The sequence below is a fragment of the Glycine soja genome, chromosome 18, assembly GCF_004193775.1.
Source record: "Glycine soja cultivar W05 chromosome 18, ASM419377v2, whole genome shotgun sequence".
Lineage (NCBI taxonomy): Eukaryota > Viridiplantae > Streptophyta > Magnoliopsida > Fabales > Fabaceae > Glycine > Glycine soja.
Window position 1 is genome coordinate 38,657,042 of NC_041019.1, and position 24,415 is coordinate 38,681,456.

Below are 24,415 nucleotides of genomic sequence, written 5' to 3' on the forward strand. Positions count from 1 at the left end.
AGAATTGTAATCAAGAGATGGGTTGTCTCTTGGAGAATCTTTGAACACAAGGGTGAGGGATCCCAAGGTGTGTTCAAAGTATGTAAAGGATTTACAGAGATAGTGAAAAATCTCAAGTGGGTTGCTTGAGGACTGGACGTAGGCACGAAAAGTGGTCGAACCAGTATAAATTGAGTTTGCATTTTTCTCTTCCCTTATCTCAGTTATGTTATTGCAATCAATTTTGTCTTGCATGTTTAAAGAACATTATTAAATTGATTGTTGCTTCTTCTTCTGCATTATGAGTCTATCATTTAGAAGGGGGTTAAAAGTTTATTAGTGGGAAATTTTGAAACTTAATTCACCCATCTCTTAAATTATTGAGGCCACTTGTCCAACACTACAAAATAAGATGAATGAAAACTATAGGGCATCTGATTCCATCAATCTAACCTGCCACGATGTGGAGCTAAATTACCCCTTGATCTTTAGCTTCTTAAGCTTTTGATCCACTACAACAAACACTTTTGTGTTCCTTTGTGGCTTCATGACCATCACACTGCAAGATGTAGCTGTTGTCTTGGGTCTCCCATCGTCAGTGATGAGATTACTTCCTTATTCAACCAACCCTTTATAGACCTAGGTGTTTTTTGATATATCCACCAACGGATACCTTCACTTCATCATGGCTCACATGAAGAAAACAAATATTGCTTTTGACGCAAAACACAATGCTTTCTCTTGTTTTGGTTTTGTAAGTATTTTATCCGTTCTTCTTCAAAAACCATTGTCTCTGAACATGCCCACCACGTTTCTTTTCTCAAATCAAATAAGCCTACGACAATAGGAGTTTTGTTCTTGTCCTCCCTGTACAAATATCTTTCTACTTTTGAAGAGGATGAAAACAAAATAGAATATATCTAGTGCCTCTAGTCCTCTTTGGTTCCTACAACTTTGGATTACTATGTATTTCCCAATGTTTGTGACCAAACAACAACAATCGACTAAAACACTATATCATTATGCCAAAGATCCTACTCTAAGTTAGTTTTTTTAGATCAAGTCCACCACCTCTGGTTTGGCTCACTTCTTCATAGAAGCTATCTTTGGCTTCCTGGATGACGTGGGTGTGATAAACGTCAAATTTACTGATTTTTCATGTGCATTTTGTGACGTTTATTTGACATTTTAGTTAACTTTAGGCCTTGTTTTGAATCAAATTAGCTTTAAATTCATTTTTTATCTTGTATAAGGTAGAATTTTATGTTTTAGTTATTTTAATGAATTTTTGATAGTTTTCCAGCCAAAACAGATCATTCTGGCAAAAGCTCTAGAGACCCAAAATCAGCAGAAGGTTCTAGAAGAAGAAATTGTGGAAATTGAAGATAAAAACTAGGGAAATCAAGAGTAAGATATTTTTCAAGGATAAATCAACTAAAGAAGAAGATGATTACTTGAATTAATTAGAGATATTATTTATTTGTAATTTCTTGTGATTATCTCCTTAATTAAACCCAACTACAATTCAATAAATAGGAGGCTAGACATTCGTTGTAATGGTGTAGAAGTCCTGAGCAGTTCTTAGAATTATATTTTAGACTTCCACCTACTATACACTTTCATAATTCCATTAGACACTCTAGTTTTCATTATATTATTTTTATGAGTGTAATTTCTTCCACCTAGGAAAGGAAAAGATGAACCTTTTTTCGCTTTAATTCTATCAATTCAATAATTCATCTTGAATTCTTTATTTTTTTTTCTATAATTAATGCTTTTATTTGATTGACCATCATATAGAGGAATTCAGGAATTGACTTGCGCTTTAGCGAGCCTTGTTGAAACCTGAACATAAATCAAGTACTTAATTGAGATTATCTCTAGGGATAGAATAATCTTGGTTAAGCCTCGCTGATTCTCGTCCATTAATGTTGATTGCTTGTGTCGGTATGTCCAAGCGATTGAGTATAGGGGAAGTAGTTTAGAATCTGCAACCTTGCGGGAGCTGGAGTAGAAAACAACTAGTTTTCTTAATTGGTGACCTGTTGTGAAAGATGCCTTTTTTTTCAAAAGGTTTTCCTTTTTACCTTTTGCAAGCCAATGATCGTGTTCAACCAGATCACATTGCTCAAACTCCAAGCCAACCCTATCCTTTTCCTCATCAAGTTTCTATTTAGGCTAAGATGAAAAAGAGCTCATTGACAAGAACCACCATTAATCCTTGAGCAGCTCCGCAAAAAGGTACTATTTTGCATCTTTTCCATTTAGTTTCTCTTTTCTATTTATTCGGCTAAAATTTTCCTATTACATCCAAACAAAAAATTGAAACCATTGATTTGGAAAATATGAAGGAGGCCACCACTTTATACTCTGCCCCCCTTTGATTTTCAAAAGGACTACTAGGTTTGTTGCTGCTCAAAAATCGGTTATTCTTTACCCTCCTTTGGCTTAGGTATTAATATCCATTCCTTATACCCACTGCTCCAACGATTGCCCTATTTCACTGCCATAGAAGCTTTAACTGAATACCTCAAATCCTCAGCTTCCTTTATTCCAGCGATGTCGGACGGGTCCCCAATTGCTGATCACTTTTCTCATGTAAAGCAATTTATCTAAGGGGACATCCCTTCTAATCCAGCTATGTTGAAGTCAATTCAGTTCTCTTTTTCAAAATTGGTCAAGGCTCCTACAATTTTTTATGCTAGTTGCCAACTCCTCAACCATAACAACATGGCAATTGATGATTTAATCTTTAATCACAATATGCATCAATTTTGTTATTGTTCTGCTGTAGCTGACTTGGAACAACTAAGGCAAATGGAAACTCAAAAATCTACTCATACTGCCAATTTTCAAACTATCGAAGGAAAATGACAAGTGATTTGGTAGAATAAGAGCGTCTCAATAAGAGGATTGTCAACCTAACTACTGAACTTGGGAGAATCAAGAAAGAATTGGTTGAATTAAATCCCAATATCACTCTTCTAAATGCCAAGCTTAAGGGCAATTCTGACTAGCGTGTTCAGCTTTACATCTTGGCCAATTCACTTGACCCCAACATCCTTCATTTGCTACATAAAAAAGAAGGCTTGGAGAAATATCCGAGCACATGTGAAACAGGTATTGCTAAGGATCGTAGGATATGGGATTATTTATGACAAATTTGAGCAAGCCAAACAAACTTTATTTGTCCTACCTTTAGTTCCATCCACTTTGGTTGCCCCATCTATACCCATTCCTTTAGTAGGCATTATGGATCGCATAGCAGAACTTGTTGTCAAAGTGTTTAGCGCTCCTGTCATCGTTGTTGCTAAAAATGCTTCTATTGCTACCCCAACTACAAATGTTGGGCCTTTAGACCAAGCTAAAGGAGATGGAGGCAATGTCGACACCTCTTTAATTGAGCCAACTGATATGGTAACTGATTCAGTTGCAAATCCTTGACTGTCCTTTTGACCTTATGCCTTTCTTGCTTTGAATAAGTTTGATTTCAAGCACCCTTTTAGACTAGCTAGGTAACCGACTTGTAGTTTCCATTGACAATTTGTTTTTTGCTTTTGTCCTTATTCCCATATGGAAGGATATAATTTTTTCAAGTACTTAGCATTTAGACTTCGTTCCAACTCTTTTCCATCTGAATTAACTAGTTGATATGCTTTATTTTGCAAGGTATGACTAATTATAAATGGCCATTCCCAGTTTAAGGACCACTTGCCAAGTTCTAAGTCTTTTTCCCCTAGAGGCAAAATTGACTTCCAAATGATATCTCCTTCACTAAACCTCTTCAGTCTAACATGCTTATTGTATGTCCTTTCTACTCTTCTCTTGTTAAGCTGAACCTAATCAAATGCCACGAGCCGGTCTTCGTTTAACTCGTCCAATTCATCAAGCATGGCTTATTGATACTCATCCAAACTTAACTTAGCATGTACTTTTTTACTAGTCCTAATGATCACACATTAATTTCTAATGGCAGGATTGCATCATGTCCATAAGTCAGCTGAAATGGTGTACAACTAGTAGCTTTGGTTGGAGTATTTCGGCAAACCCACAATGCTTCTTGCAATGTTTTGTGCCATCTTTTCAGATTTTTCTCTAAACTCTTCTTGAAGATCTACCAAGATCTTGTTAGTGGCTTCCGCTTGTTCATTTGCTTGGGTATAGTATGGTGTTTAATGTATCATCTTAATGTCAAATTGTCGTATGAACAAGCTTACTTTGTCTCCAGTGAACATAGTTCCTTGGTCAGTAGTGATTGACTCAGGTATGCCAAATCTGTAAATGATATTTTGTTTAGTGAACTTGATTATGGCTTCCTGAGTTACACTGACCAATGGTTCAACTTCAACCCATTTTGTAAAATAATTAGTTGCTACCAGAATAAAGCTATGTCTTTTGGATGAGGCTGGGTGTATCTTGCTGATAGCATCCATAGCCCATCCTCTGAGTGGCCAAGGCTTAACTACTGCATGCATTTATTCTAATGGAATCTTTTGTAAAGGCCCAAACCTTTGGAACTCCTCACACCCCTTGGCATATTGATTACAATCAGTCATAATTGTTTGCCAATAATATCCATGTCGAACCATCAACCAATTCATTACAAGTCCTGGTCTATGAGCCCTACATAATCCTTCATGCATTTCTCCCATCAATCACATTGATTCCACTTAGTTTACGTAATTCAGCAAGACCCCATTGGAACTTCTCCCATCAATCACATTGATTCCACTTAGTTTACGCATTTCAGCAAGACCCCATTGAAACTTCTCCTATACAACTCATCTCTTATCATGGTGTATTTCAAAGCTTTCTACTTCAATTTGAACTCATCTTTGTTAGATGGATTTTGTAAATAGTCCATCATTTCCTGATGCCATAGGTCTACTGATCCAATTTCCATTGTGCAATATTCGTTAATGGTTGATTCAAATGCCCCATCTTTTAGCTTCTTGTATCTAGAGGCGTGTTAGGCTAGATGATTAGCCTCATCATTTTCCCCACAAAAACATGTTCTATGGTTATATCCACAAAACAATTAAGTAATCGTTTAGCCGATTATAGAACTCTGCTAAGGCGATTGGGTTAGATTTATAGTCTCCCTTCATATGTTGAATCACCAATTGGGAATGCCCATAAATCTGTGTGCATTTCATATCCTTTTGTAATAATAGCTATACACCCCATATTAATGCTTTATACTCTGCTTGATTGTTAGAATATTCAAGATCAATTGGCCTAGAATATCTCCATACTCTTCTTGTTGGGCTAATGGTGGTTACTCCAATTCCTACCCCTTCTTGTGTTCGTGAACCATCAAAACTCAAAATCCAAGGTTAGAGGCTAACGTAATTGCTGGTCAGTTTGGACACCTCATCTATTTGTATACATGGATGTTGGGTGACAAACTCGACTAATACATGGATGATGGGTAAAATAATGATAAATATAATTTCACAACAGAAGTGTAATTACATTCAACATTGTTTAATAATTGGCTAAGATAATAAATTGCTTTTTTGATTCCATCTTCTGCATTTTGTGCTAGAAGGCATTTGATAGATTTATTTGCAGTTGATATGTACAACTTCAAAGGCTTCCCTGGTATAGGTGACACTAGCATTAGTGGTTTGGCTAACACTTGCTAAATTTGCTCAAATGTTTGTCGTTGTTCGTCACCCCAAATGAATTCTTCTTTATCCTTCACTTTTAGCAAGGGTGATAAATCCTTCATTTTATGAGCCGAATTGGCTATGAATCTATGTAAGAAATTAATCTTACCAAATAAGTTATGTAGCTCTTTCTTATTTTGAGGTGGTCCAACCTCCAATACTACTTTAGCTTTATTCTTATCAAATTCAATCCTCTTCTGGGGTACTAAGAATCCAAAGGAATTCCTAGTTGATACCCCAAATGCATATTTGACTAGATTCATTTTTAACCCATGAAACCTCATTTTCTACAAGGCTTGTTCTAAATCGGCCAAATGTTGACCCACATCGATTGACTTGAGCACCACATCATCAATGTATACTTCCATGCTCTTGCCGATGGAGTCATGAAAGATGAGGTTCATTGCCCTTTGGTATGTAGAACCTGCATTCTTCAATCCAAATGACATTACTAGCCATTCATATATCCCCAGAGCTCTAGGACATCTGAGTACTGTTTTGTGTACATTTTTAACAACCATAAAAATTTGATTATAACTAGAATGGCCATCCATAAAAGTGAGGATTGCTGGATCAAGCCAAGAATCTAGAAGGGGGGGGGTGAATAAATTCTTTCAAAATCTTTATGAATTCGTTCTTAACACTGATTAAAAAACTCCTTTAAATCAATCAAAGTTTTTTTCAAAAGATATTTAGAAAACAGAAACTTCAGTGATTAAAACATGTATAAAAGCATAATCTATTATGATGGCTCTTGAGATCAATTTGACTACCAAGATGATTACAATACTTAGAGTTATAAAGAATATGAGAAACACACAGGAGTTTATACTGGTTCAGTCTAATCTGGACCTACATCTAGTTGTTCTTAGTCCTCTTAGAACTTCTACTATATAGAGAACATAAGTACAAACACTATGCACACATAATTTTCTAATTGAAATCAAATATTTCTCTTAAACCCTATGAGAAAAGATCTAGAATTAAAGCTCCATCAATTCTTTAACATCCTTAGTAACCGTAACTAAGAATCACAATCTAAAAGAATAAAAGATAAAGGATTGAATACACTTGAAATGTGTAGATCTTTAATCTTCAATATTTCTTCACAAGATGATCAATTCATGAATGTAAAATAAATGATTCTTTGATTAACGTCAATCTTCAGACTATTTGTAGTGTTATTCTTTTAGAAGACTCTCTTTAAATGTTTTTTTTCCTAAAAAACTGAACGAATCAAGAGTTTCTCATAAAGAAAACACATAGGGGTATTTATAAAATTTTAATAGTTAAAGCATATCTAATTGATTATAAAACAGGAGTGTATCCTTGAACCTCAGTGTATCCACAATGCAAACACCAGACGTCAAGAGTGTGAAAATTACATTGGAAGATGGTTAAAGGAAGTAGGAAAACAAATTTACATAGCACCTTATTTAAATCAGTAAGTTGAGTTATTGTTGTTCCACATGTGTATTAGGTTGCACATATTGACTGAATGAAGTTCCTTTATCTGTTCAGTGCCCATTGGCAGCTGCTCATTTTGTGCCCAGGTGACAATCTAGTGGTTTGGTTTTGTCCTTTGCGGAAGAAGCCTGATGCTGCTATCAAGAATGCAGTAAATAGGTTAGTGTTGCCTTTGGCATATTTAAGGACATAATGCAATCGTACATCACACCACCAATGATCGTAATGCTTTGTTTCTATATTTAAAATAGTGCAATGAAATCAGTAAGCAAAAATGCAGAGGGAAAGCCACCCTAACATGGGCCTCAGTGGATTGAAGTAAAGGTACGTCTTTTTTTAAATTCCAAATGCCATGTGGATGTCATGTGTGGTTGCATTGACTGAATTAAAAACCTTTTGTGTACACATGTTGCCTGTAGAGTCATGTTCAAACAGGAAACTACGAGTGTGGATACTATGTTATGCACTGGATATGGTGCATCGTAAGTGTCGGATTGAAGGATGAATGGATTAGCGTATGTTTGTTATTATTCATTTAGTTGTTAATGTAATTAGACCTCACTAGTTTTGACCTCCTTGAATGTCATTTACTAAATTCATATTTACATATGTGCAGTGATTTTCTGATGGAACAGCGGTAACAAAAGAGACCATGACCACACTCCATCATAAATGGGCGACATATTTTCTCCAAATGAAGAAATCAGAACTTAGAAAAATTTAGAAAACTTAGGAACATTTTTCGTTAAAGGAAGACATTTTTTTAAACTGATTTTGACATCTTCCTTTTTCATATGTATTTTATGATTAAAGTTCAATTCAGATGATGGAACTGATTTTCAATCCAGCCCTTCGTTGTGGGCGTGTTCCTTGAACAATACATTGTTTCAGTGTTTATTTTATTTCTATATCCAAATTCATTTTTAACCTACTCAGTGGCTCTATGTAACCTGCATTTCAATTCACTCCACGAACAACTAACCAATGGGTATACAAATGTTCCTGTAGTCTACTTGTGCTTTTTACAGATACAATGCATATGGTCACTGCAGTGAAGGAGAAGACACTCATTCTGGAATGTCCAATAAGGTATGTCATGTTTCAAGTATTGAACAACATTGACATTATCAACTCAAACTTCAGGTAACCAAGTGCAGAAATTTTGGAATTGCAACCACATCTCTGTTATTTGTTCAACTGTTTGACATGTAGGAAGCTAATGCTAAGTTTATGGAAGCAATGTATATGACTAAATACAGGAAGGCAAAGAAAGGAATTCAATTCCTCATCAATGGTAGCAAAGTGGGTAATTCACCAGAGGAAATAACTAATTTCCTTAAAGATGCATCTGGGTTGAACAAGACTGACATAAACTGAGTTGTGAGTCACATAAACTTCAGGTAACCAATGAGGTATCTCATTGACTTGTGACTGACATAAACTAATGCAAATGTTCCTTTCAGTTTTTATTTTCTTTTCTTTTATTTTATATCTCTGTTAAATTGTAAAATTATTCATTGCATTATCTGCCGTAGGATAGATGGAAGCAGTTTATGTGGACCAATACCAGTTTTATTGGGAACTGGACCAATCTTATGACATTGTGAGTATACATTTAGAACCATGCATTACTTCTAACTTATAAGTGCAGGTTGAGGGAAGATTCTTTGCTCTCTGTCACCTTTCCCTCCAATGTTGAATGAAGCTATTGAAGTTATGAAGAGGGCTGCACCTCTGGTGATCTTTTAATTAAAATATTTGGTATTTGAAGTAATTCTTTATTTTGTTATTTTGTTTTTTGACCAGCATATTTTTTACTCTGTGTTGAATTGGGATTCGTTTTAAAAGATATTGGAGGAGGTTTCACTTCTTAATGATGCGGTTTCTCAAATTGATGAGCCATTCTTACTGGTTATAGTGGTAATTGTGTGTTGAATCTCAACAAATTCTGGTTCCTGGAATATACATTGGTATTAGCTCTAAATTTCAAAAACAAATCTTCTTTTAGTTAGAAACTACTTAACTAATAAGTGATATTTGTCGTAAAAAATTTCTGCTTTTAATTCACCTGAACGTCTGATTACCTCCATATGTAAGCATTTCTATAGTGTTGAACCATGGTTTACTTATAGGGACTAGTTATTTCTTCTGTCTTTACAAACTTCAGAAACTCTATTGTCCTCAATAGTCTTTTTTCATATAGTATGTGGTCTATGTTCTTTGTTCTTATTATTCTACTTGGAACAATGCTATATGTTGGTTTTTTCTGTATCTCCTGCTCCCCTTTAATTTTTATTCTAACATTTCAATTCTAACTCAAATAGGGAATTAATTGGGTGAAATTCCAAAATCACCTGCTTTCTATATAGACTTCATACAAATGCCAAAGTGCTGAAGTTAATTGACATGATATCATGCCTTTTATCCTTTTTATTTTAAATTAAATCTTGATATTACTAGGGGGAATTCAACTCTGGTAAATCTACTGTGATTAATGCGCTTCTTGGAGAAAGATATCTCAAAGAGATCACATTTTTACGATATACTGACTTAGATATTGAACAACAACATTGTGAAAGGCATCCAGATGGTCAATATATTTGCTACATTCCTGCTCCAATTCTTAAGGAGGTAAGTCAATTCCTTATGGTTCCTTCCTGTCCTTTATGTGTATCAAGATTCAAGACTCAGTTTTATATGTTATCCCCTCTAACTACCATTTTCTATTCGTAATTAGAATGCTCTCAGCAGTTTTTTTGTTCTTCTGAAAACAAATGACCATTGTTGATACACCTGGAACTAATGTGATTCTTTAGAGGCAGCAACGTCTTACAGAGGAATTTGTACCCCGCGCAGATTTACTTCTTTTTGTCATTTTTGTTGATCGCCCTTTAACTGGAAGTGAGGTATGGTCAGTCATTGTGGATGGGGCATACTCTCTTGTTTTGATTTGTATTGGTTATCATTGGCCAGGCAGGGCTATGACATGTTTTATGCTGTTTTCAGATTGCTTTTCTTCGTTATTCTCAACAGTGGAAAAAGAAAGCAGTTTTTGTCTTGAATAAAGCTGACATATATCAGAATAATCATGAGGTATGCATTGTGTTTTGATCCTTATTAGTTATTGCTGAACTAGTGTAATTGTTGGAACCACTAGTTTCTTTGCTTTTGAATCCTTCTAACATAATCACATACCAGTTTTACTACTATATATTTGTTGCTTTACATGGTCCATGTTGAATTCAAGTGTGAACATTAAATATGGGAGATTGGGTGTTTTTATGTTTTCTTTTGGATCTATTATGCCATATGGGTGATTGGGTGTTTTTATGTTTTCTTTTGGATTCTATTATGCCAATTAGATCACTTATGCTAAATTTTGAAGTTGATTAATTCGTCTTTTTATACTTCTTTTTCTTACTGGTTTTTTTCAAACATTTTGGGTGGAATGTTCTTAAGTGTGTTGTTGATATTTATTCTCATGCAATTTGTAGGTCAGTCTATTATGCAGCAACTGATGTTGTAATCCTCTGATTCATGATTGAGGTGTGCTGCGCACCAATGTTAGCTGCCTTCAATGTTCCTCTTGCTCAAAGTGATGATGAAATTGTAATAGCATTGTGTCCAAAAAGGCTTCCCTTATGCTATTCATGTTACTTCTGTAATGTCCATGAAGACTCACAGCTAGAGATGCCTTTGTGACTTCATTAGCAAAGTTTACCTCCCTGCATTCTCTTGCTGACATTAAGTAGAAAAACATAGATGCAATAGAGGTTGGTAAATTATAATAATCCTTTTTACCTAGCTTATGAATAGCTCCAAATTCAGGGGTAATTTGCTCGAGTCTTTGGTGATTAGTATAATAAACAATAAATTTAACGGTATTTTTGGAACCTTGATCTTCTTGCTAGTTGCAATATCCATTGTTTGTTATATATATAATCCGAGAACTTTGTCTTCCTGGTTACTTTTTCTCATTTGACACATTGCCCCTTTTAAATTCCCAAATTTCATGCAAAATCATTTGTAGGTAGGGAAAATTGATCATTTCAATTTTCAACTACTATTTTGTCCAATTGTTATAGATAAAATGTTGATTTGTATGTCAAGAGACCAATTTTTTTTTTTTGGGATACAATTCAGAAAGTGTTTCATTTTATTGGTCAGGGAAAGTTAATTACTAATGTCCCTAAAGATCATGATGACATTGAGAATGTGCAATTCATCCAGAAAATAAAAAATTGGGACAAAGCATTAGGTTTATCATGATTTTCTGATTTGTGATTAATTAATCTTTATACACTGCTGCCTTAGTTATATTGTTTGACTTACAAAATTAGGTTGTCATGCTTTCAACTTATGCAATCTTATGATTAAATTTGACTAATGTGTATTTCTTCCCATTTTTAGGGTCATGTTCATTACTCAAGGACAAATGTGCACTTAGTCCTTCAACAGCCATCAACAAGGCTTGGATAGAAAATATAGTCCTTTGTATTACCTAAAATGATGTTAAAAAAAAACCATTCTACGACGGTTCTGATGACACGACCGTCGTAGAATAAACACTTGACTACGATGATCATTGGACGAGACCATAGTAGCATTCAGCCTTGTCTATGACGGTCATGGGACGAGACCGTCGTAAAATTCAGCCAACTCTACGACGATCACCTAGGCAGGCCCGTCGTAGAATCCACCAATTCCTACCACGATTATCAGGACGAGACCGTCGTAAATTTATCGTAGTCAACGACGGTCGTTTGGACGACACCGTCATAGAAGAAAGGGTTGTCTATGACGGTCGTGGGGAGTAGACCGTTGTAAAATTCACCAATGTCTAAGACGGGCACCTAGACAGGCTCGTTGTAGAATACGATGAACTCTATGATGGTGCTGTCCTGGTCATCGTCGTAGTCTTTGGTACAGTCTAAGACGGGCCTGTCCAACTACCCATCTTAGAATTCGAGGACGTCTACGACGGTTCCTCATGACCGTCGTTGAAATCATTAGTACTTTTCACTACGTCGGAGACGATGACGGTTGTTAATCGACGTAGAAAACCGTTTATAACTGACTTAGAATGCTACTTTTGTAGTAGTGCTTCATCTAACCAAACTTAACAATCCTGATTTGTGCTTACCATTTCATTGATTGGTGTGAGAGTACAATAATGAATTATAGTTTTACAGTAGAGGTTTTACTTACAAATTTACTTTCATATATAATTACATTTGATTGTCAGTATACATGATTCCTACAATTCATAATGTGCGTAGGTAAAAGTTAGTCACTTATATCTATAACTTCTAAATGTAGGTAAAGACATTAACTTGTACCTACAACCTCCAACTATAGGTAAAAGTTATTAACTTATGCCTTTTGGGAACTCTATCAGAGCAGTTGGAGGAAAAACTGAAGGAGAAGGAATCATTCATTCTGAAATCGTGATTATTTCTGTTCACCTGGAGAAGGAGACTTGCAGATCACTATTTCTTCCCGACGTTTTTTGCTTTTTTGATACAAATATTGGAGTTTTTAGAGACTCGCTGTGCGTTTGGCAAGATAGCAACACCCATCTTGGCTTGTGGCAGATGAGGAAGTTTGGAGATGACAAGTCTTGGATTCAATTAATAAATTTTAGTTATTTACATCTTAATATTCGTCCTTATGAAGAAAAATCCATGATTTTACCATTGTGCATGTCTAACAATGGAGACTTCTTCATGCTGAAATTCACTAGAAATGCTGATGATGAATACCAAACAATTCTGTATAACCAGAGGGATGGTAAGTCTCAAGTTTTTGTCGTTCCCTCAGGTAGTTTCAGAACTTTGTTGTGGCGCAACCTCAAGATTTTTACCAAAAGTTTGGTCATACCTTATTGAAATTCTACAGATGTGAGTTCTTGATTACCCTATTTAATTGATATCATCTAATTTCTGTCTTTTCAATTATATAATAATAATCTCGAACGCTTTGTCAGATGTTTAATTCTTTGTCACTTAATTATGTGAGATCTAATCTATATCATGTATTAACATATATTCTTCTCTTGGGTTGTGAATTACTACTAGAAATGTAGAATCTGGTAACCAATTTATTTTATTAGCATGTATAGAAATATTGTGGATTCTAATAAAATGTCATTTGTTAACATTTATACTACAAATTGTTATTGTTGCCTGCTTGTCTTTTGTTATCACTACCATTATCAAATTAGTAAGCTGATATATCTGTGTTGGGCATCATATTGCATTCCTTGATAAAATTAGATATTAATATCATTTATAAGAAAATCAAAGAAAAGAAGTAATGAAACCACTGCATGTGAATTCAAGGATTCATTCATCAGCATCTCAATCTTAGTCTGTGTTATCTTTGTCTGATCTCTTCAAACTATGCTCTCCCTCTCTGTCTTTCTTTGAAATTTTTTCTCTCCCTCCCTCTCTCCGAATGCGAGCTTCATCAATTTCTACAACACTAGATCTGAATATTTGTGCTTTTTTTACTGTATGACTGTAGCTTTGAACGATTTCAACTTATAATCACAGGTTTTTTTATACTTTTTGATATATACGTCGGTTTCCATTTTGCATAGGCATTGAATCGTGATTACTGGAATTAAGTGAAATAGAAGTTAGATCATTCTACATATCCTTGGTCATTTCATATTTCATTGATTCTTAATTCTACAATTTTATTGATTCATGATGCTACTACAATTTTAATAATTTTCTCAATGTTATGGTTGTTTTTGTCTTGCATCAGCATGCTACATTGTGTTATACTTTGCTTAACCAACTTCTCAGACTTCCAATTAACATCAGTTTTTTTTTTTTGCAGATACGAGGACAGAACAAGAATGGTACATTAAACTGTAGTATTTATGTCATTAGTTCTTTAAATTAGTATATCATCATTGAGAAATACATACTGATGTGTTGTTGTAACTGTGACAATTATATCAGCACTATGGCTAATATGTTTCAGGCATAATTGACTTTATATATATGTTCAAGTCAGTTGTCAATTTATCATGTTGCAACTGTTCCTTGGAAACGCTACCTGGCTATAATACACATAGTCTAAACTCTTAAGAGATTTCTGTTATAGCTGAATCCCTTAGATGCAATGTGATCTTGCTTGTCGAGTGCAACCTCAAGTTTCTTAGAGGTTGTATCAAAAACTGATACTTGACACAATGCCTCAATACCAATTAAGCTGAAATTCTCCACACACTTTGTGGTTATACACATAGATGTATTGTTAGGGTTATTTAATTTTCTAATATATCAAATATTTTCTATTAAATTTTACTTTACTCATATTATATATTAATTAGTATATTACTTTTTTATTAGAGCAATGCTACTAAATATATTGAAAAGATTGGAATTTATGTGACACCAGTAGAATACAATTATACACTAGCGATTTTCATAAAAGCATGCTGAATGAAATGGATTCAAGAAGACTCAAGCATATATATAAGAAGTTTTCTAATGAATCTCATTTGCTAAAATGATGTAAATAGTAATTTCCAGTATTTTAAATCCTGATCCGATCCAGTTATAGAAGCAGTTACAATTTTCACCGGTCAGGCAAATTTTAGTTGTTGTCAGCCAAATTTCAGTTGCTGTCTGCTGAAATGGCTTCCAAAATTAGCTAAATCAGTGTAAAATTTCCCTTCTCAAGACAATTTTCTTGACATTATTTTCAAAGCGTGATGAAGCATTTAGTTGATCCAATTGACAGATTCATGTGTCAACAAAATTTGCATGCCCCTATATATATATATTTCATTTTAATTGTCGAACCTTTCTCTAGTTTATTATCATAATAATTTTAATATGAAAAAGTTTCCCTATATTCTGTCTCTTCTCGCCTAACTAAAGATTTATTGAACATTTTTTTTATCAGCAAATTTAAATTCTTGTTTCTATTTTTTTCATTCCAATTAAATTTGGAGAGCATTTTATTTATTATTTGTTTATAGTTTTTTTACTTCATTGTCATAATAGTTTAAAAACTTTGTAATTTTTTTTTACTGAAAAATTTCTTATTGTAAAACTTTTATGTAATTTAGTAAAAAAATTGCAAAATTTCCTCACTGTTACACAATTTTTTCCATCTACTCTATTAAATCAATTTACAAAACTATTTTTACGTAGTAATTATAAAATATATTATATTCTTAAATTATTATATACTCAAATAATAGTTTTTAGTAATTATAAAAAAACATTATTCTTTAGTTATTAAAATGGATATGATATAAAATAAATATAATTATTTTCCCAAACTAAATACTGTGCAGAGCACAGGCCCATAAATAGTGAGAAACATATCTAACTTTTCTTTTTTCTTTTTCTTAAATATATCTCGTAAAATTTTAAAATATGTTGAAGAGTCTGATGACAAAAATTGTAAGAAACATATCTAATTTATCTTATTTTTCTTAATCCAAATGGACAAAAAAATGTTATGTGTATTTAACACAGGATTTATTCCACTAAATTTGTCCAGAAATCTGTGTTGTTTTTATCTCCTGCATCTTTCGCCTGATTTATTTCCAATTTTATTACAGCTTTTATTAAAAGATTAAATAAATTTATCTCTGAAATAAAATATATTCATTTATTGAAGGGTTAAACCCTAGCAACATTGGGACATATATATGTGGACTCTTCACTGAAAACCACAGAAACATGCGATCAGAGAAGAAACCACAGAAACATGCGATCAGAGAAGAAACCATGGTCGCCACTCCTCTGTGACGAACTCATCGTGGAAATCTTGTCTCGTCTTCCCGTGAAACCTTTGATCCAATTCAAGTGTGTGTGCAAGGGATGGAACTCCCTGATGTCAGATCCCTATTTCATCAAATTGCACCTTAGCAAATTTGCTGCGAAGGACGATTTGGAACACCTTCAACTGATGAAAAATGTCTGCCTCGGATCCATCCCTGAAATCCACATGGAATCGTGTGATGTAAGTTCTTTATTCCATTCCCTACAAATTGAAACGTTCTTGTTCAATTTCGCAAACATGCCATGTTACCATCTGGTCGGTTCATGTAATGGGTTGCACTGTGGGGTTAGCGAAATACCAGAAGGATACCGTGTTTGTTTCTGGAACAAGGCGACAAGGGTGATATCCAGAGAATCGCCAACGCTGTCTTTTTCCCCGGGCATTGGTCGTAGAACAATGTTTGGGTTTGGCTATGATCCGTCAAGTGACAAATACAAGGTTGTAGCAATTGCATTGACTATGCTCTCACTTGACGTATCTGAAAAGACTGAGATGAAAGTTTATGACACGGGTGACAGTAGTTGGAGAAACCTTAAAGGTTTTCCTGTTCTTTGGACTTTACCTAAAGTTGGTGGAGTGTATCTGAGTGGAACCCTTAATTGGGTTGTTATTAAGGGAAAAGAAACCATTCATTCTGAAATCGTAATTATTTCTGTTGACCTGGAGAAGGAGACTTGTAGATCACTGTTTCTTCCCGACGATTTTTGCTTTTTTGATACAAATATTGGAGTTTTTAGAGACTTGCTGTGCGTTTGGCAAGATAGCAACACCCATCTTGGCTTGTGGCAGATGAGGAAGTTTGGAGATGACAAGTCTTGGATTCAATTAATAAATTTTAGTTATTTACATCTTAATATTCGTCCTAATGAAGAAAAATCGATGATTTTACCATTGTGCATGTCTAACAATGGAGACTTCTTCATGCTGAAATTCACTAGAAATGCTGATGATGAATACCAAACAATTCTGTATAACCAGGGGGATGGTAAGTCTCAAGTTTCTGTCGTTCCCTTAGGTAGTTTCAGAACTTTGTTGTGGCGCAACCTCAAGATTTTTACCAAAAGTTTGGTCATACCTTATTGAAATTCTACAGATGTGAGTTCTTGATTACCCTATTTAATTGGCACCATCTAATTTCTGTCTTTTCAATTATATAATGATAATCTCGAACACTTTGTGAGATGTTTAATTCTTTGTCACTTAATTATGTGAGATCTAATCTATATCATGTATTAACATATATTCTTCTCTTGGGTTGTGAATTACTACTAGAAATGTAGCATCTGGTAACCAATTTATTTTATTAGCATGTATAGAAATATTGTGGATTCTAATAAAATGTCATTTGTTAACATTTATACTACAAATTGTTACTGTTGCCTGCTTGTCTTTTGTTATCACTACCATTATCAAATTAGTAAGCTGATATATCTGTGTTGGGCATCATATTACATTCCTAGATAAAATTAGATATTAATTTCATTTATAATTAAATCTAAGAAAAGAAGTAATGAAACCACTGCATGTGAATTCAAGGATTCATTCATCAGCATCTCAATCTTAATCTGTGCTATCTTTGTCTGATCTCTCCAACCTATGCTCTCCCTCTCTGTCTTTCGTTGACATGTTTTCTCTCCCTCCCTCTCTCCGAATGCGAGCTTCATCAATTTCTGCAACAGTAGATCTGAATATATATTAGTGCTTTTTTTACTGTATGACTGTAGCTTTGAACGATTTCAACCTATAATCACAGGTTTTATACTTTTTGATATATACGTCGGTTTCCATTTTGCATAGGCATTCGGTCTAACCAATCTTTTTTGTGATTCATTCTCGGTCATTCACCTCTTTCATTGCTTTGCAAATTTTTAATCGTGATTACTGGAATTAAGTGAAATAGAAGTTAGATCATTCTACAAATCCTTGGTAATTTCATATTTCATTGATTCTTAATTCTACTATTTTATTGATTCATGATGCTACTTCAATTTTAATAATTTTATCAATGTTATGGTTGTTTTTGTCTTGCATCAGTATGCTACATTTTGTTATACTTTGCTTAACCAACGTTCTCAGACTTTCAATTAACATCAATTTTTTTTTGCAGGTACGAGGACAGAACAAGAATGGTACATTAAACTGTAGTATTTATGTCATTAGTTCTTTAAATAAGTATATCATCATTGAGAATACATACTGATGTGTTGTTGTAACTGTGACAGTTATATCAGCACTATGGCTAATATGTTTCAGACATAATTGACTTTATATATATGTTCAATTCAGTTGTCAATTTATCAGGTTGCAACTGTTCCTTGGAAACGATACCTGGCAATAATACACATAGTCTAAACTCTTAAGAGATTTCTGTTATAGCTGAATCCTTTAGATGCAATGTGATCTTGCTTGTCGAGTGCAACCTCGAGTTTCTTAGAGGTTGTATCAAAAACTGATAGTTGACACAATGTCTCAATACCAATTAAGCTGAAATTCTCCACACACTTTGCAGGTGGTTATACACATCGATGTATTGTTAGGGTTATTTAATTTTCTAATATATCAAATATTTTCTATTAAATTTTACTTTACTCATATGATATACTAATTAGTATATTATCTTTTTTATTAGAGCAATGCTACTAAATATATTGAAAAGATTGGAATTTATGTGACACCAGTACAATACAATTATACACTAGCAACTTTCATAAAAGCATGCTGAATGAAATGGATTCAAGATTACTCAAGCCTATATATAAGAAGTTTTCTGATGAATCTCACTTGCTGAAATGATGTAAATAGTAATTTCCAGTATTTTAAATCTTGATCCGATCCAGTTATAGAAGCAGTTACAATTTTCACCGGTCAGACAAATTTTAGTTGTTGTCAACCAAATTTCAGTTGCTGTCTGCGGAAATGGCTTCCAAAATTATCTAAATCAGTGTAAAATTTCCCTTCTCAAGACAATCTGCTTGACATTATTTTGGAACCGTGCTGAAGCCTTTGGTTGATCCAATTGACAGATTCGTGTGTCAACAAAATTTGCATGCCCTGTGAGACCAAATAGCTGAACAAGTTCAGAAATTTGACGGAAAAAACATGGAATCTATTTGGGGTGTTCGTGGATTTGATTTGATCATTTTTGAAGGAAAAATCATCTAATTTATTCGCTTTAGATTTTTACTTTATCATCTAGCCAGTTTTGTTCAAAACTTTAATCCGATATAATTGGATCTAATTTGATGCGATTTGGATTGAATTGATTTTCTTTTTTAATCGTACTTTTATTTTTATTAGAAAATATTAAATATTAATGTAATATATATAATAAAAATTAATTTAAAATAATAAATATTTTATTTATATAACTATATTTATGCATCTTAACTCAAATAGTATGTAATATGATAATTTTATAAATATATAAGAAATAAAAATATATTCATATGTACAAGTTTGATTGGGATTGGATAGGTTTGAAAAATTAAATTGGAAATTCAATCCAATAAAAAAATTCAGTTTTTCAAGATTTTTATCCATTTGGTTTTATGTTTTCTCTGTTTTTTGTTTGGGGATCGATTTTTTTTTTATTTTCATTGGATTGAATGGATTCACAAACATCGCTAGAATCTGGTCAAAAGAAAAGTGACTCTCATATAGAGACCGAGTGAATTACCATGCTTACTTGGCAATTTCTTTTGTCATGGCAAATGAACCACTAATAGACCGAGTGAATTACCATGCTTACTTGGCAATTTCTTTTGTCATGGCAAATGAACCACTAATAGACAAAATGTTGCCATGACGACCTCCTTTGAAAAATAGCATATCAACATCGTGATAGACGATCTCATGTCTCAGCTGCCTAAACAATTGGCATATATCATTAATCATATGGTTCACAACGAATTTCAGCATGTTAAAGAATTTGAGAATAGCTAGACGTGGGAAATTTGGAGAAAATTCTGGTAGTTAATCAGTACTTGCATGGGTATACAGACCTACTAAACCAAGGCCAAATGATTTTGGTAGGAAACTCATAGGTATCAGCAAACACTCAGGCATGATCTTTACCACAGTTTCAACCAATTGGCTTTTTGGCAGATTTGGTAGAACCTAGCCTGTCAAATTCAATTCAGGCAAGATTGATTCCACTAGTTCAGCCGAATTCAGGTCAACCAGTTTAGCTAAATTCAGTTAAGCTAGTTCAATCGATTTCAATTCAGTTAATTCAACTGAATTCGGGTCTGTTATTTCTGCTGAAGGCAGTTCAATTAATTCAGCCGAATTCAGTGCAAGCAGGACCTCCTTGGATGGTTCAGCCCATATAATTCAAGTAAGGCAAACAACAATTCAGGTTTGTTATGCTCAGGCAAAGCAGGCTTTGCAAGTCCAACCAAATTTCACTCAACATGTTCCGCATAGCCATTCTTAGCCCAATCAAGTTCGTCCGCCAATACCAATCAATTGCCTGCTTGAATAGTTGTTTTGAGGTTGGGAGAGCGAGAACACCTGTTCGCGGTACAGGCTATTTTTGGGTTTTTTAATGTTCTTGTTTCTCATTGTATATGCTTGTGCACTTTTTGCATGTTTTATGCTTGGCTTGATTTTGATTATTGTATGCACTGCATGTGCACTTGACTTGAAGACTCTTTTGTACCGTTAATTCATAATAATGGAGGTATTTCTTATGTCGTGTAATTTCCTAAAAGAAGGCTCTAATAACTTGTATTCACATCCTTGGAGACACTTCGTTTATTTGAAAGCTTCAAGCATTTTTAAAACTTTTGATCTTTGAGGATCAGATCAGAGTCCTAGAATGTAACTTGAATAAAAAAGTTCATTGTAAACAGTTGAACCATTTGTTGCTAGAGAACTTCATTATCTTTGATTCACTGGGTTCACTGGAGCAGAGTTGGCTTTAACATTTTACAAAGTCTTCAAGCCATTGTTGACAATGAAATTAATATCCAGTAGATGATCAAATCTTTCAACATTTTTATCAGTACAAATATTGGCTTCATGTGAATATCTTTGTATATATAAAGTACATGTGCGGGCATTTTTGTAAAATCAATTTTCCTTCCTTGTTTTAGTCTCTATTTTAGTAAAATTGCATCTCATATTTTCTTCAATAAAAAATGAAAATTATAAAAATTTATAAATATATGTGCTAATTAATGACAAATTTAAAAATTTGTTCTCTCTTTTCACAGCTGTTTAATTTTAATCCAATTTGTACGTAAGTTTCAAAATAGTTGTTAATCACTCGTATTCATGTCCTTGGAGTTACTTCTCTTAGTTGAAAGCTACTGGGCGCTTTTAACCTATCAACTTTTGAAATTTGTTTCTGCGGAAAGGTGTGGAGGGGGAAAAGCATATCTCTTGGATCAATTGGGAAAAAAAGAAATTGTCTTGAGAAAGAGAAGGGAGGGCTAGGAGTAAAGGATGTTGCATTGCTCATGGCATAAATTGCTTGCAAAATGAAAGTAAGGAAAATAATTAAGGATGACGGGAGTCATGGTTTTAAATAGAGGTCAACAACCCTAATTGGGGCCACATCAATCGCATTTTTTTGCTATTGCTCGCAATGTAAAACCACAACCGCAATTAAAAATCATGACAGGAGTCTTTGGTGCAATGTTGTTGAATCAAAGTATGGGGGTTGAAGGGGATTCGGAAATTCAGATGTTGTGAAGAAAGCCTCCCTTTGGTGGAGAGATTTGGCAAAGGTATGTGGTGGTGAGGATTCAACTTTATTAATGTAGAATATTGGAGGCTAGGGAGTTGTAGGGATGCTAAATTCGGACTTGATTCCCTTAACCCGTGGATTGAAAATTAGTGTTGAGAATTCTAGAGCTTTTGCTTCCCGGAGATTGTCTGGGAACATCAGAAAGGATATTTCAGATATTACTCAAATTGGTTTCACAAACAATTTGGGAAAATGTTTGGGATTCAAAATGTTCCAAGGAAGGCCGAGAAGAGACGATTATTTGGAGATCATTGATAAGGTGGACTCGCCATTGCAAACTCAGTTTTCTCCTTGCCCATGGAATGCACATTGTTGGAATAGTATTAAAAAAAATTCAAGTCTCACATTAACAAAAGATAGTGTGTCAAAATCAAATCCTAAGAGGGGCATGTTACCCAACCAGAGAAATATGGCGGCTTTGGTGTTCGTATAGCAACACACCAAAGCTGTCATATTGGATTGGATTTGGAAGACTAAAATGCCAGCTAGCTGTATGCATTTTTTTTTATGGCAGATATGCCATGTTGTTCTTCCAACTAGCTAGATCAATTCTCTATGACAGACAGGATATTGATTCTAGCACTTGTTTGGGTTGCATTAATGCTACGGAGGAAACCAAAATGCCCGTGATGCTTGGAGAAATATTAAGCTGAATATAACTCCTCCTCTCTGATTCTAATATATAGCTTCCTGGTAGCATTAGCAAGTCATGAAATATGGCTTGATCTTTATGGCAACCCCGTTGGCTCTTTTTGCATTAAACATTGATGGTAGCATGATATGCAAGTACCTTGTTTTATCCCCTTTCTACATCAGATATATCTTATCCCGTGGAAAAATTCCACTTTGGTGTCATTTGCATGCTAGAGTTTCACAATTTTGTTCATACTGGACCTTTGATGTTTTGCTCATCAGTTGCTGTGAGTGAAATCATGGCTTGTGCTGTTTTATACTCACATTGATGTTTTCATCTTATGTTTCTTGGCAGAAACAATTTGAAGAGCTACGCAAAAAATATGTAAGGGGCCTGATCTTTCCATTACATTTTGTGTGACTCCAGATGATATTGATTGCCCTTATGCTCGATCCTTGATCACAGGTTATTACTCAAAACCTGATTTTAGTGGTCATACTCATATCATTATCATTACATGCTAAGTCCTCATGGTTCATGATGAAGTCTGTATATAAAAATACTGCATGCTTGTATGTGTACATTATGGAAAAATACTACCAACACCTTATGTTGGGGGAAATGTCTTAAAAATTATGACCAGGCCTTGCTTAAAGGTAGGTGTAGCTTTGGAGTGTCGATCACAAATGTTAAATTGAAAATTTTAGTTATGTAAATTTGAGTCTAGTTTATCTATTATGGATAAATGTACCAAGTTACTTGCTTCAGGGAATAGAAGAGAAGACTGCCAAGTTGAAAGGAAGTGAGAAGGCTCTAGTTGCACGGCATGAAGCTAGTCATGCTGTAGTAGGTACTGCAGTAGCAAACCTTCTTGCTGGACAGCCACATGTTGAGGTAAACCATGGAAAATGCTCTATTTTTGGCCATTAAATATGTCAATGCCATTGCAGATATGTGGATGATGCTTGGACCAAGTTACTTGTCTGCTTGAATTTTTGGATTTGTCACACTATTGAACTATAATTATTCTCAAATACTCTGATTGATGATTTGTAGTTCATACAGGCTCTGGTTATCAGACTCCTGGTTTAATGACTTGTGACCAAAATTGGTTAATTTCAGTTTTTATTTTTTTATTTTTAGGTGTGGACTTTGGAATATCTTATTTTAGAATTTATTGATCTTGTTTTATGGTGGGAAATTAAAGAAAAGTATAAATCTGTTATGTGTGATATTCAACGATAATAAAACAAGTAATAAATCAAATATTCTGTTCCATTTTGTAAATACACTAGTGCTTTATGGGTGTGCCTCTTGACACTCCCACTAGTCCCGCTGCTCTAACAATTTTTTTATCCACAAAATACCCTTCAATGAATACTTGTTCCTTATTTCTTGTCTAACAAGTAATTGTTATATTTACGCAGATTCCTTATGATTAAAAATAATGATTTGTTAATTTAAAAACCATTTTATTGTTTTTTAATTCCTAATTAACCTCACTTATGTGATTTTTTTTTCTCTTTTCATTTTTGTTTTCTTTCCATTACTATATAAGACACACTAAATTCAGGTTTTCAATAATAAAAACTGAAGAATATATTCCTTCATGAAGGATAAGTTGAAGTTTCCTCCACAAGATTTCTTTAAAGAATATACTTATTGTATATATATACTTTTGAAGTGTGGTTCTACTGGTAGATAAGAAAATTAAAATTGTATTAATTTGAAGGGCTAATCTTACTGTTTTGGAGGGTCTTGGTGCTCATTTAGAAGGTAACTGTACGTGCTGTATTTTATATTTGGTGATTGGTGGAATGTTTGTGTTGATTGCCAAAAAATTAATAGTGAATACTTGCAATTTTTAAAACTTAAATAAATGGTTAGTATCTATGTTTAGGGATAAGGCTTAGCTATAAAATAGAAGGTCTTCTATGTAGTATGTCATACTTATATACTGTTGCCACCAATATTTTCATAGTTTTCTTGTTAGCATGTCAATTTCTTTTGTTGTTATGTTCATTTTGTACTGTATTAATTAAATTCCTATGCGTGTAATGTATGATATTCTATTCCAAGGTTGGATTTTATACAAGA

The 24,415-nt window shown here is 34.0% G+C and overlaps 1 protein-coding gene and 1 long non-coding RNA gene across 6 annotated transcripts; both read left to right on the top strand.

The window, feature by feature from the left end:
* Positions 1 to 1,934: 1,934 nt before the first annotated feature.
* On the top strand, positions 1,935 to 14,126 carry LOC114395805. 5 transcript variants are annotated; one of them, XR_003663112.1, is made up of 12 exons: positions 1,936 to 2,220; positions 7,173 to 7,277; positions 7,370 to 7,442; positions 7,538 to 7,633; positions 7,735 to 8,518; positions 8,659 to 9,038; positions 9,579 to 9,749; positions 9,856 to 10,024; positions 10,125 to 10,211; positions 10,613 to 10,891; positions 12,438 to 13,018; positions 13,965 to 14,126. It is a non-coding gene; the product is annotated as an uncharacterized LOC114395805 (long non-coding RNA). The 5 variants fall into 5 exon arrangements; XR_003663115.1 differs by having other exon boundaries at positions 9,935 to 10,024; XR_003663111.1 differs by having other exon boundaries at positions 7,735 to 8,207; positions 8,331 to 8,518; positions 9,579 to 10,024.
* Positions 14,127 to 15,857: 1,731 nt separating this feature from the next.
* On the top strand, positions 15,858 to 18,172 carry LOC114397229 (F-box/kelch-repeat protein At3g23880-like). Its single transcript, XM_028359324.1, has 2 exons — positions 15,858 to 17,027; positions 18,040 to 18,172. The coding sequence occupies exon 1, from the start codon at positions 15,858 to 15,860 to the stop codon at positions 17,013 to 17,015; it is 1,158 nt and encodes a 385-aa protein (XP_028215125.1). The 3' UTR covers positions 17,016 to 17,027; positions 18,040 to 18,172.
* The last annotated feature ends 6,243 nt before the right edge of the window (positions 18,173 to 24,415 follow it).